The 15,108-nt window shown below is 40.3% G+C and overlaps 1 protein-coding gene across 3 annotated transcripts in view; it reads left to right on the top strand.

Annotated features, from left to right (window-relative positions):
• cpne5b (copine Vb) overlaps positions 1–15,108 on the top strand; it is a 304,129-nt gene that overhangs the window by 48,092 nt on the left and 240,929 nt on the right. For all 3 annotated transcript variants that reach the window (XM_060910664.1, XM_060910665.1, XM_060910663.1), the window contains exons 2-3: positions 8,279–8,319; positions 13,734–13,780. In XM_060910664.1, the coding sequence (XP_060766647.1) occupies positions 8,279–8,319; positions 13,734–13,780 (88 nt within the window). The remainder of the gene's footprint in view (positions 1–8,278; positions 8,320–13,733; positions 13,781–15,108) is intronic.

The raw sequence follows: 15,108 nt of genomic DNA, 5'->3' as shown, positions 1-15,108 counted from the left end.
TCAGAGCCAGAATTCACACACCATGCTGGTGACAGTACTGGTATCTCTAAATCAGTATTTTTCTGAAGAGTTTGAGTGTTTCTGGGGGTGATATCCATAGTGCATATTTAGTAGTAATAATAATAACTAGACTGCCTTTCCGCAGAGAAAATGCAAAGTGTGCTTGCTGAGCTGTAGCTGAACAGCTATCATGCTAGCATGCTAAAAGCTAGCATGCCAACATGCTAACAACTAGCATGCTAACAGTTAGCATACTAACATGCTAAAAGCTAGCATGTTAACATGTTAATGCTAATATGCTAATAGATAACATGCTAACAGTTAGCATTCTAACATGCTAATGATTAACATGCTATTTGTTAAAATTCTAACACTTTAAGGCTAATATGCTGACAGCTATCATGCTAACAGCTAACAGGTTAACATTCTAATGGCTAGTATGTTAACTTTTAGCATGCTAACATGCTGAGGGTGACATGCTAACAGTTAGCATGCTAACATGCTCAGGCGAACTCGCTAACAGCAAACACACGAACTCTGCATGCTACCATGCTAATCCTAGCATGTTAACAGCTCTCATGATAACATGCTAATGGTGAACATGCTAACAACTCGCGAGCTAACAGCAGGCATGATATCGTAATGGGTAACATGCTAACAGCTAGCATGGTAACATGTGAATGCTTATATGCTAATTGCTATCGTGTGTGTGTGTAAGTATTCCTAATAAAGTGGCCATTGAGTTGACGTTGATTTGCTGTCAAAGTCTCAAATGAGCAGATCCTTGCCAAATGCATCATCACCTATGGGGGAAGGGAGGAATGACTCAGTCAGGCTTCCATTGATTAGCGGCAAAATGGAGAAAAAATGGACGGATGAAAGGCAAGACAAAGACGAGTGCGGGTCAGAACCGATATCATGTGTGTGATGGTGATTTGGCCTGAGGTGCCGTATGAAGTTTGGTGGATGTGTGGTGAAGTGTTACTGAGCAAAACTCCATTCATTTGAATGGGGCCAAAAATCAATGGAAGCCTATGGAGGTAAAAAGAGATGCGTGAAAACCAAGGAAAAGACGAGTGCAGGTCTCAGATGAGGGGCTGTACGGGGGCTTGGCCTGAGGCATCAAGTGAAGTTTCTTGAAGTTTGGTCACTTGGTTAAAAAAAATTGATGGAGAGTGAAAGTTTTTCTCCTGAAACACCATTCATTTTCAATGGGGCCAAAAATCAATGCAAGCCTATGGAGGAAAAAGGGATGAGCAAAAAGAAAGGAAAAATATGAGTGCGGGTCAGAACCGATTGCATGTATGTGTCGGGGGAGTTGGCCTGAAGTATCACATGAGGTTTGGTGCATCTGCGATGGAGCGTGTCCGAGTAGGACGATTCGATTCATGAGCCCTATTCATTCTCTATGGGAAAAAAACAAAAGAAAAACGACAAGAACAAGAGAACGGGCGCATTGATCCAAAAGCTGTATACAAGCACACTACACCACTTCGGGCCAGACGTCTCAGAGTTGGAACGGTGTCTCTATCTCGAACGCCCTAGGAGGAGTAGTGGATCCAAAAAACATGTCGGAATAAGGCAGAATAAGTAAACTTAAGAAGAACAATAGTGTGCTTGCCTTTGGCAAGCACACTAATAATAATAATAAAATAATTCTGGTTTAGGCCACGCTCAATCTGAATACAGATACAAATCATGTCTTTAAGCCCATATGATGCACACATTAATTTGTTCACATAGTTATTACTATAATTCAAAAGTTAGAAGGTAATTCACTGACTCTGTTCGAGCTTCAGGGCGGCACGGTGGTGTAGCCTCACAGCAAGTAGGTTCTGGGTTCGAGCCCAGTGGCTGATGGAGGCCTTTCTGTATGGCGTTTGCATGTTCTCCCCATGTCCGCGTGGGTTTCCTCCGGGTGCTCCGGTTTCCCCCACAGTCCAAAGACATGCAGGTTAGGTTAACTGGTGACTCTAAATTGACCGTAGGTGTGAATATGAGTGTGAATGGTTGTCTGTGTCTATGTGTCAGCCCTGTGATGACCTGGCGACTTGTCCAGGGCGTACCCCGCCTTTCGCCCGCAGTCAGCTGGGATAGGCTCCAGCTTGCCTGTGATCCTGCACAGGATAAGCGATTACAGATAATGGATGGATGTTTGATCTTCAGCAGTCTAAGAGATTTACATTTTGCTATTAAACATCAAGAACAACCCTTTTAGCCTTCTATCCTTCAGATCCTGTGTAAAATGGTCGAATCCCAGTTGTTCATTAGTAAAACATGAGCTCTGAATGTCAAATTTATAATCAGACATACTGGTCCCATCATATTTTACTGTTCTGTGAGAGGATCCCAGTGATATCAGAGATTTCATGCTTTCAAGTAGTTGCTTGAAAAAGGTCAAGAATGAACGTGATTCAGTTCGTTTCAGAGATGCCTCACATAGTGATTTTTATGTGTGAGAGAATAGCGAGATTCTGGATAAATCTGCTGCCCTTTACTTTTGGATATCCTTCATCATCACCCTTCCCTGCAATTTTATTTCTCGGCCTGATGTCATAATTATTTCCATTGGAATAAAACTGTATCATTAGGGAAGGCAGGTGGTTTGTGTGCCATAAGGCTTTGAGGGAAGACATTACAGGAAAGGCAAGCAGGTAAACAAGAGCATGTAATCACAGGTGCTTTGTTCCTGACACCCAGTGTCTATGTTTTCTTCCGATGACTTGCTATTCAGCCCGTGATTGTGAGTAGGTGGGCAACTGTGCCACTGTAATAGATATGTCACCTCTGATTTATGTAGATGTTGGGATGCTGCGACAATTTTGTAGCTCAGGGCAATACAGAACTCTCAAGTTCCTTTGTGCACACCAGGAGTGAAAATCGATATTAGGGTTCAGGCTTTATTGCCGTGAGTCACCTAGATCAAACTCTTTCCATTCCTGAATCTTTTCGACAGGATATAATACACTGAGCTTTCAGAAGTTTTTTTTTTTTCTCAATAATGTCGCCGATTGCTAATTATTCTGTAATATCGTATTGCGATTCTAAAATCAATAGCGTCTAATGTGCCTTTATGCGACATACGGTATCTTTGCAGTAGGATTATTGACCATAGCAATAAAATAGCCATTTCTAAGTCATGATTTCAGTACTGATGATTTATTACAGCTGCATCAGGAAGTTCAATATACTGTATACACTGAAATTGGCTTTCTGGATAAGCTCTTCGAAGGAATTTGATGAAAATGTTTCTATTACGGATGTCAACTAATATGAGTGTGTTATTCAGAATGAAGAGATACGCTCTTCTAAATAGATACAAATCAAATACTAATAGATTATTATTTTTTAGACAGTTTGCCAAAAAGTGACACGGTGGCGTAGTGGTTAGCGCTGTCGCCTCACAGCAAGAAGGTCCGGGTTCGAGCCCTGTGGCTGGCGAAGGCCTTTCTGTGTGGAGTTTGCATGTTCTCCCCGTGTCCGCATGGGTTTCCTCCAGGTGCTCCGGTTTCCTCCACAGTCCAAAGACATGCAGGTTAGGTTAACTGGTGACTCTAAATTGACCGTAGGTGTGAATGTGAGTGTGAATGGTTGTCTGTGTCTATGTGTCAGCCCTGTGATGACCTGGCGACTTGTCCAGGGTGTACCCCGCCTTTCACCCGTAGTCAGCTGGGATAGGCTCCAGCTTGCCTGCGACCCTGTAGGACAGGATAAAGCGGCTAGAGATAATGAGATGAGTTTGCCAAAAAGGTTCATCGAGGATTTGGTTTAGACTTCTGTGCATCAGGACTGGGATCCTGCCAGATGCAGCAAAAACTTTGTACAAACTGGAGGGTTTTTTTTTACTTTCACGCAGGCTTTTTCAGGTGGTTTAAATTAGGCTATTAGCTTGTTTAGATTTCGGGAAATTGAATTAATTGTTAGAAGATGTCACAGGCGGGTACACTAGGGTGCATCAGTTGCCCTCACTTTCATAAAATCTGATGCATTTTTGTCTGGGTGTTCCTTTTCACCAATAAAGACATCCTGTAAAATGTTTTGACCATATTCAAAAGTCTAATGGTGGCACCATGAGGTTCATTTTTTGCCAAAAAACGCTTATTTTATGTTTTCGCGTAAGGTTTGAATCACAATGTTGGACTCCATTTATTGATTTCTTGTGACCCAGAGATCATGTTAAGAACCTTTGCAAGGGATTGAGAAGCATTAATGTGATGCATAATACATTTGTATTGTTTAAAAGTAGTTGAACAATGATTCAATGAACAGATAAAACTCAAACTGTGCTTGATAATATATTTAGAATATGTACTAAAAATGTGTATCTAAGATATTTGGTATACTCTATAAGGTGCCATAATGTTTCATGAAAAGTGATTGAAATTTTGTCATAAAAGTCATAAAATAGCAGCTTTTTCCATAACTTTGAGCTCCTGGTGCCACCATTAAACTTTTGAATTTTGTCAAAATATTTCACCCAGTGTGTTTTCTTACCAAAAGGAACATAAAAACAAAAATGCATCATGATCGGAGGAACTTTTCATTTTCAGGGGGCAACTGATACACCCTAAGGTACACATAAAAATAACAACCGAGCGAGCATGTTCTCCCAGGCTCCCAAGTGGCGCAACACAAAGCGTTCAACCTATCATCCGGAGATCACGAGTTAGAATCCACATGACGCCACAGCCATCTGTGGCTGGGAGCCCAAGAGAGCAAAACTGGCTGTGCTCTCAGGGAGGGCGGGGTGGCATTCTCTCTCTCGCTTAACAATCACAGTGATACTAGTGATACTAGTTTGCAAGTAAAGCATGGAGATGAGGCGAGACCTGGCGATGTGGTTTTTGTGGCGGCGGCGGAACTCACACTACGTTCAGACTGCAACCTGAAACGACCCATATCCGATTTGTTGTGAAATCCGATTTTTTTGTTAGGCCGTTCACATTACCAATTATATGAGACTTGTATGCGATCTCCAATATGAACGGAAAACGACCCAAAAGTGTACCGCATGCACAAATTGACACGTAATAAGCACATCTACGTAATACGTAAACAAAAAAAAAGCGCACTCTTCAAGTTTGCAAGTAAAGCATGGAGATGAGGCGAGACCTGGCGATGCGGTTTTTGTGGTGGTGGCGGAACTCGCACAATAATCTGATTAATGTGGGCAGCAGACTAATGAGACCGAAGGTGTCAAATTACTGGAAATTTCCAGAACAATCTTATAATCTTGTAATACAGGATGATTTAACATCCAGGTCCCTACCAAATCCACCATTAGCTTGATCAATTCTGTAAAAGTCTATTTAAATTCTGAAAACTGTACAAATGTTGTTGTTTTCCACCAAAGAGGCGGGATTAGCCAACGCAGAATAGTGACGTTTGTCTCTTGTTGATGACGTGTAGGTCGCATGAATGCGACCTGTCCGGTCAGACTGCAGTCGCATGTGAAAATAACGGATATGCATCGGAATTAGGACCACATATCCAAGCGGCCTGGGTCGCATGTGAAAAAATCGGATCTGTGTCATTCAGATTGTCAATAACAAATCAGATACAGGTCGCATATGGGCAAAAAAATCGGATATGGGTCGTTTCAGGGTGCAGTCTGAACGTAGTCATGGGCTTCTGTCAGCTTTTGCATGCGGAAGTGGGCGGATAGTGCGTTCCTCCAAGTGTGTTATCCTACCCCCAGCGCTGAATGAGCAGTAGTTTGAAAAGATACCATTGGTTGGCTTCACTTGTCTTGGAGGAAGCACATGATCACCTTCGCCATCTCTGGTTGGTCCTTGTTGGTAATTTACTTGTGTTGTGTTCAAATGGGGCCGTGTTTACCATCTTTATTCAAAGATTCCATATGAATCTTCTCATAAACTTTCTCATAACTCCAATTTGTAACACAATCTTGATGTTCTCAGAATAGCAGAAAGAACATTATATTATTCCTGATTGTTTTCCAGTCATTTGGCCTTTATACTGTCTGTAAAAGACTTAACTTCTACATATTAGCTTGCTAAACCATTAACCTTAAAGCTAGACGGCCTTTCGATTTCATAAAATCAGTGAAATTTAGTTCCCTCTGAAATTTGGTCGTTGTGATATACGTTTATTTCTGCAATATCTCAAAAAACCCAAAACAAACCAGGCCATTCTGTGGCTGGGAAGTTATTTCATTTGAGGGGATTCCCGAGCAAATAATGTGCATGAAATCGCTCGCTTCACGCAGTCAAGCAGACAGAGGAAGTCCGTGTGCGCATGCGCAGGTTTACCTTCTTCTTTTGGGTTTTACGGCAGCTGGCATCCACAGTGTTGCATTACTGCCATCTACAGGTTTACCTTTGACCGTGCACTGACAGTTCCATCATTCTGTCACTAAACGAACAGCTGATCACACCGAGGCGCTCGCTGACCGCCGATATTTATTAGTCCGGTCCTGCATTTCCTTTCCTTCGTAACATAATGTTTTTTCTTCTCGCTTTCCGTTACTGTAGTTGGTCTTCTACGTTTCATTCACACGCTCACGTCCTCCATTTTTCCGTCCGGTTTCAAATTTGTATCCCACAATGCCTTGTGCGAACGGGGAAAGCCCACCACATGATGCACGACGTAGTATCTTGTATTGTGTCATGGTGAAGCAGGAAAAAATAGCGGAGAATTTAGGGCCATGTAGCTCTAAATTCATTAATTGTTTTATTAAAAAACTAATACAATTGGAAGTCTGTGATTCGAACTCAGTAGCGTTCGGTCCACTAAACAAAAATAATTGGGTGTCTATGGGGTGCCAAGTGTCACCGGGCCCATTTCGTGGACGAAATGCATTTCGTCCATCACAGAATGCATTTTGTCATCACAAAATGCATTTCGTCAGAAGAAATGCATTTCGTCCATCACGAAATGCATTTCGTCCATCACAGAATGCATTTCGTCATCACAAAATGCATTTCTTCGGACGAAATGCATTTCGTCCATCACAAAATGAATTTCGTCCATCACGAAATGCATTTCGTCCACAGATTGCAGTATGGTAGATCACGAAATGCATTTCGTCCATCACAGAATGCATTTCGTCATCACAAAATGCATTTCGTCGGACGAAATGCATTTCATCCATCACGAAATGCATTTCGTCCGCCGAAATGCATTTTGTGATGACGAAATGCATTCTGTGATGGACGAAATGCATTTCGTCCACGAAATGGGCCTGGTGACACTTGGCACCCCATAGGTGTCGGGGAAAATTATTTTTATGACCTACACTTGAAAAATCTGAAAGGCAGTCTAGCTTTAATCATAAAGATATTCTCTGCTTGTTCTCCATATTTCTTGGTTACCTAACAGCAGTGTTCTCACAACTTTGTCCACTTGCACAGTGAGTGATATTGTTAATGTCATCAATGTAGTATTATCCGAATGATTGATTGTATTAGGGAATAATCAATGAATATTTTAGGTGAAATATTGTTAAGATATTATTCTTTAAGGTTGTGATCCAAAATTCAAACACATAAAGCCTTACGTCATAGTAAAGTCACAAAATGTTTTTATACGCAATACTTTGTGTTCTGTATAAAACTTTTATTTATCTTTATTGCGTCTCTTTTATGAAACAGATGTTTCTTTTTTGTCACATGATTTGTACCTTCAAATCCAAAGACGTTTAATTTTTCCAGTCAGATTTATACTTTCATAAAATGGATATAAAGATTTTCATTTCTTTGTCCAGTATTGATGAGCTGTTCTACTATGATGCTCATCTTTCTGTAACTTCAGCATTTATATTCAGTTTTAATCTGCAGAATAACATTACTGATGAAAAGTGACTGCGTTGCTCGAATGATATTGTTTTAAACGGTCTCACATTTCTACTTTGCCGTGTAGTAATTTATAACTTCTCCACAAGCTTATTAAAGCGAGCTGATGCACTCTTACACACATCTATATTTGCTGTCAAAGTTACATGATAATCGACTGCCTGATGGCTTAATAACACTAATGTGTTACAGAGACTTGGTTGGTTTTTTTGTTTTTTTTAAAAGGGATTCCTTATATACCTGTACCGATACCAGTTTGTTATGCGCATTACGTAAGAAGTTGCACCACTGTTGAAATGTGCAAAGTTTTCTGACACTTAATCACTATTTTGCAGAGCACTGCAATAAAGCTGTTGTTTGTCAACAGACTCAAATCAATAATCCCTCAAATGTCGAATACAAGCAAAGGCTCATATTTCATTGTCATATTATAACAACGTTTTCTTTTTATTTCCTCCCTCCAGGAATCTTCTAGACAAAGACACATTCTCCAAATCAGATCCAAGTGAGTACTGCTTAGCGCAGGGTTTTTATTTCTTTGTTCACTTTTATGGAAGTTTATATATTTGTCACATTGTGCTATAATGTCAAATGTAGCTGCGAGTCATTGCAGATTTTTAAACATATTATCCTTAATGCCATGGCTTCTTACTCAGTTATTTAGCTTAAAGCACATTATTGAGTAACTCCTATGAATTATCCAGCGCTTACAAAGAAATATACAGAGCTGCTGAAGTCACATGATGGTTATTATTTAATAAGTTTTTTTTTTTTTCGCGGTGCGGTTTCCATCAAATCCTGCGCTCTGATTGGCTGGCGAGCGGGTCCGTATCCTATGGTACGGACCCCAGTTTTCGGACCTCTGGCGGCTCGCTCGTTCATAACAACAACAAACATAGTAGCAATTTTTGTCAACATTTATCTTTTTTATAAGATTTATTTATAAGATTTTTATCAAAAATCTTATAAAATTTTGCCAGCATTTCTCAGCACAATAGCATTAATTTTACAGCATGGATAGCGATAACGACAGTGTTCACAGCGAAAGCGAGTTTTACTACCCTGAGGAAGACAAAATAAAATAAAACATTTCAGGAGAAAGCTAAAAACCTGTAACTGTTGCTAACGCCAAGCAAAAACATGGCTGAATCCTGAATGACTCAATTTTGTATAAATAGGGGACGACATAGGCGGCAAAATGTAGTTTTTTTCCTGCCATGGAAGTGTACTTGTATACCGAGGAGGAAGCAATTTACATTACAGCCGTGAATGAGGATTCAAAATGGCGGCTTGCCTCGGCCCGGCTCGGTTTTCCCTTTCGGGCGCTCTCGTTTTCTGTTTGAATTTGGTAAAGAAAAAAATATATATATTATTTACCAGCTTAAGGTCGGTCCGTATGGTGAAATACCGTGACCTCGGCCTTGAATACTGACCTCGGCCCAGAGGACCTCGGTCAGTACTTTCAAGACCTTGGTCACGGTATTTCACGATATGGATCTCCCAGCTGGTAAATAACATATATATACTGAAGCCAAAAGTTAATATTCTGACGCTGCAAACTTGAATCATTTGGCAGGAACAGGGGGGAAAAAAATTGGCAAAACGAACCTAATGATATATCCAAATCTTAATTTCAGTCCGGTATGTCTTTATTTGTCATCTCCATAATTAGGGTCCAGGCTGAAATGGACTAATTCAGTTGACTTCTTTGTATTTTAAAATGCAGTGTACTTAAGTACTTTGTAGCAAAGAAATAGATAATCAGAAACTTAGCATGGGTTTAATATATTCATTCCTAGCTACACATTATTAAAAAGTAGCCACTGTGTCACCTCAACAGCTTGGTAGAAATTAGTAGTAGCCTAAATATAGAGTTAACAGACTGAGAAACATGTTTGTATTCCTTTAGAAGCGAAAAATCGAATGCTTACCTCGGCTTCATATTGTGCAAGTACAATCAAAGAGTAGCAAGCTAGCTAGCTAACATTAGCCTATTGCTGGGTTTCACGTGACATCACATCCATCTCATTAGTTATTCAAAACTTTAGCTGGTGGTCTACAAAGCTTAGTTGACAAAGCGTTTGTACAGAGAAGGTGCATTGCTTGCATGAAAAATGCCTTACGCTTGCGTTGTTTTAGGTTGTTCGAATCGATCAAACCATAAAACTGATAGAAGTTTCTTCAGGGTTCCCCGTGAGCTAATAAAAAAGGGTGAACGAACACAGGATTTCACACAAAGACTTCAAGAAAGGTGGATTTTGAACCTCTCGCTGAAATTGAAGGGAGCCGAGATGAAGTGTGCTCGAGTTTGCAGTGATCACTTGGTGAAAGGTTTGTATTACCCTCTCAGCTACAGTTAGGTCCATATATATTTGACACTGACACAAATTTTCTTTTTTTTACCTGTTTACTGAAACATATTCAAGTTATAGTTATATAATGGACATGGACATAAAGTCCAGACTTTCAGCTTTCATTTGAGGGTATCCACATTAAAACTGGATGAAGGGTTTAGGAGTTTCAGCTCCTTAACATGTGCCACCCTGTTTTTAAAGGGACCAAAAGTAATTGGACAATTGACTCAAAGGCTATTTCATGGGCAGGTGTGGGCAATTCCTTCGTTATGTCATTCTCAATTAAGCAGATAAAAGGCCTGGAGTTGATTTGAGGTGTGGTGCTTGCATTTAGAAGATTTTGCTGTGAAGAAAACATGCGGTCAAAGGAGCTCTCCATGCAGGTAAAACAAGCCATCCTTAAGCTGCAAAAACAGAAAAAAAAACATCGGAGAAATTGCTACAATATTAGGAGTGGCAAAATCTACAGTTTGGTACATCCTGAGAAAGAAAGAAAGCACTGGTGAACTCATCAATGCAAAAAGACCTGGACACTCACAGAAGACAACAGTAGTGGATGATCACAGAATAATTTCCATGGTGAGGAGAAACCCCTTCACAACAGCCAACCAAGTGAACAACACTCTCCAGGAGGTAGGCGTATCAATATCCAAATTTACCATAAAGAGAAGACTGCATGAAAGTAAATACAGAGGGTTCACTGCACGGTGCAAGCCACTCATAAGCCTCAAGAATAAAACGGCTAGATTGGACTTTGCTAAAAAACATCTAAAAAAGCCAGCACAGTTCTGGAAGAACATTCTTTGGACAGATGAAACCAAGATCAACCTCTACCAGAATGATGGAAAGAAAAAAGTATGGCGAAGGCGTGGTACAGCTCATGATCCAAAGCATACCACATCATCTGTAAAACACGGCGGAGGCAGTGTGATGGCTTGGGCATGCATGGCTGCCAGTGGCACTGGGTCACTAGTGTTTATTGATGATGTGACACAGGACAGAAGCAGCCGGATGAATTCTGAGGTATTCAGAGACATGCTGTGTGCTCAAATCCAGCCAAACTGATTGGTCGGCGTTTCATAATACAGATGGACAATGACCCAAAACATAAAGCCAAAGCAACCCAGGAGTTTATTAAAGCAAAGAAGTGGAATATTCTTGAATGGCCAAGTCAGTCACCTGATCTCAACCCAATTGAGCATGCATTTCACTTGTTAAAGACTAAACTTCAGACAGAAAGGCCCACAAACAAACAGCAACTGAAAACTGCTGCAGTAAAGGCCTGGCAGAGCATTAAAAAGGAGGAAACACAGCGTCTGGTGATGTCCATGAGTTAAAGACTTCAGGCAGTCATTGCCAGCAAAGGGTTTTCAATCAAGTATTAGAAATGAACATTTTATTTACAATTATTTAATTTGTCCAATTACTTTTGAGCCCCTGAAATGAAGGGATTGTGTTTAAAAAATGCTTTAGTTCCTCACATTTTTATGCAATCATTTTGTTCAACCCACTGAATTAAAGCTGAAAGTCTGAACTTCAACTGCATCTGAATTGTTTTGTTCAAAATTCATTGTGGTAATGTACAGAACCAAAATTAGAAAAATGTTGTCTCTGTCCAAATATTTATGGACCTAACTGTATGGCTTTAGTGTTTTCCAAGTACTTTTCTTGCTATTTTACGGCATTTTTTTTTAGTCCCAAGCTGTTTCTTTGTTTCCTCCTCACAAATCCATATGCATGAAGGTCACGGCAAAATTCTTACCCAGCCATACAGTTACAATGCGCCGTGATCACTTCTCCGTAACTAAGATCCAGGTCTTTAAAGGGGTTTCTGATGATCTTTGTGAATGATTTACCTGAGAGATAAGAGCCAACACAAGTGAGAATCAAGCGAACTCTTTGTTTACACTTCAACTTGCAGCGCTTCGTTGTAAAGACGCGAACAAAAAGCTTTAAAAAACATACTTACACGGGCAAAAACAATACAGGATTCATTTGGCAGTGACTTGATAGCGAGGTCCTTTACCCAGCCACATACAAAAACGTTGTAAGCCTCCATACTCTTCCACGCTTTCATCTGTTTTGCGATGTAGAAGGACGTCTGCAACACCAGATAGTTCGAGATGTCGGGGAACTCAACTGAAGGGTAGTTTTCGAGGTCGTATGACAAATCCTTCTTTCCCAGACTGTAGGAGTCGATTCCATTGCACATAGCAATCTTCTGAATATATCTAAAGTGGCTTCTAGATTACGAGCGTACTCTGATAAGTTATCGCTAGTTGTTTGCAGCCGTTTAGACCACCAGCTATTTCACTTCCGGTAAAACCGCTAAGAAAAGTCACATGACTGAAACCCAGCAATAGTGATTATATTATGAAAACCAGGAAGTAAGGTTGCTAGCAAAAGTAATATGTATTTAAAGGCATTATCCAGGTTCATTCTGAAGTTAGTTAACTTTAGGTGAATTATTATTGACCGCGAGTTGGCCTAGTGGTTAGCGTGTCCGCCTCTCAGTTGGGAGATCGTGAGTTCTACTTACGGTTGGGTCATACCAAAGACCATCATAAAAATGGTACCTACTGCCGTCTGGCAAGGCACGTTGCAATACAGATGCGAGTGGGGATTCAAACTCTCGTGGTTACCAGAGGACCCGCCCCCCACTGTAACCCTAGTTATGTAATAGGCAAGAGGCCGAGGGCTACGGAAACGGAGATTGGTGCCACCCTAATGCGCCATATGCCACGGGAAGGACTTCAGAATTATTATACTCTGTATAATTCGGATAATTCAAGTGCTTTTGCAAAACTTGAACTGTGATATCTGAGTTACTGAGATCAAGTTTGACTTTTTAACAAGACCGCTCATACTTTGTTGTTATGAAAATTGGTGGGCTTGCTTGCATGTATTTTTTATTTTTTTCCAGAATCGTTTCTGAAGACATGTTTGTCATATTCGAGTCAGGAATAATTACGTTTTGGCAGGTTTTTTTGTAATTTTGTGCAATAGTCAATGAAAAAAAGTGAAGTCTAAACATGAAAAACATAGCTGATGCAATTCGGTTCTCATTTCAAGGAGTAATCGCAAGGCGTGAAAATACTTGAATTTATTTTAATATGGCGAATATGTTGTATATCCGCCGACAAGCATTTGAGTCATATTTACTAGTTTACCATTAGGTATATCTGATATTTCAAAGACGCTGCCAGATTATACAGGATATAATTAGTATATTGTATGTTGCTACTTTTTTACCCAACTGTGAGAAACCGAAACTGTGAGGAACTTAAGACCAAAGAGCCTCTTTGAAGACGGAGGAGCTCAGAGAGACAGACTGGTATGAGCTGTCAGCACTCACCAGCCTGTCAGCATTTGATATTACACCACACAGACGCTTCAGAAGACTGTGTGTGTGTGTATGTGTGAGAGACAGCGAGAGAGAGAGGGACTTGTTTTTTTTTTTAAGTTTTCTGACAAGACACAGCTAATGTGAAATTAGAGAAGGGTGTCCAGATGTTCGTATGTTATCGTTAATAATTAAATTAATCATCATTCTGTCTTGCCGTAGTGTGCGTCCTGTATACACAAGGAATCGAGACGAAGCAGTGGAGAGAAGTAAGTACACATAAATACAAAAAAAAAAAAGTGACACAAATAACTGCATCTTTATGGAACGTTTTCCTTACACATACACCTACAAGCCTACTTTTAATTATGAAACTTGTCTCTGAAGAGCTGAAGGCTTTCAGTTCACCACATCTTAGTTAGTGACCAAAGTCAGAGCCTCTGTGACAGCGTGTAGTTGAGTGTGTGTGTGTGTGTGTTCTCGCTCTACTCTTCTGTAGTCCGGAGCAGTTCTCCAGTAACAGGAGACATACTCTCACTTTCACCGCCTCTGCTCAAGCACTATTTACTGTTTCTAATAGAGTGCACGACGAAATGATTTCCATCCTCATTCCTTTGCTGTATGATGAGCAAGCCAAACTTCTTTCCCATTTGATTGCATGCCTGCATGCTGATGATAAATCTTCCCTGTTCTGAATATTGCATTTTTTCCAGTATATTCCTCCATTTTTTCCTCCTTAAAAGATAAGAATTATTGCTTGTGGCTCCCAACAGTGCCAGTCCCCTAGTTACCCCGGCTCGCTATGATAAATTATCCATCCTGTATCACTGTTTTAGATTACATTGTAGTGTGTCTGTATAGCAGCACCATACCATTCAACAGCAGTTCAGCAGATTGAATAATAATATATAAAAATTATTACAAAAAGAAATGCCAGCTTCCCAGAACTCTTACTTTTTTTTTTTTTTCCTGTGGGCCTTAGCTCTATAAATGCAAATATTTTATCATTCTTCCAACTTCCCAGGACTAAAACGAGCAGCTTCATACTTAGCTATGAATACACTGTTGATACTTAGCAAAATTATACATTCACTTGCTTGTTATTCACATACTTCACTGTTAACTTTCTTTTCACTTACTACATGCACTCTCGACCATGTTGTATTTTCATGGAAGCTGTCTTTTTGGTATGAATTATAAATGATGAACACCACAACATGGTGATAAGTGATGAACATAGCTGTTTATACACAATGCACTTCATGGTGGTGGGAGGGACACACCTCGGAGATGTACCGGTAACTATAGCACAAACTGTTGATTCTGAATCCCACCTCCTGCTGCACGACATCCATCAGCCAAGTCTCAGTCCGGTTGATGGTGAGAATATTTTATTAGTTGAATAACAGATTTTATTTTTTTCACGGTGCGGTTTCCATCAAATCCTGCGCTCTGATTGGCTGGCAAGCGGGTCCGTATCCTGCGATACGGACCCCGGTTATGGACCTCTGGCGACTCGCTTGTTCACAACAACAACAAACACAGTAGCATTTTTTGTCAACATTTATCTTTTTTTAATACGATTTATTTATAAGAT

The sequence above is a fragment of the Neoarius graeffei genome, chromosome 26, assembly GCF_027579695.1.
Source record: "Neoarius graeffei isolate fNeoGra1 chromosome 26, fNeoGra1.pri, whole genome shotgun sequence".
NCBI lineage: Eukaryota > Metazoa > Chordata > Actinopteri > Siluriformes > Ariidae > Neoarius > Neoarius graeffei.
Note: the sequence above shows the minus strand (reverse complement) of the source record. Positions and strands in the feature narration are given on the sequence as shown.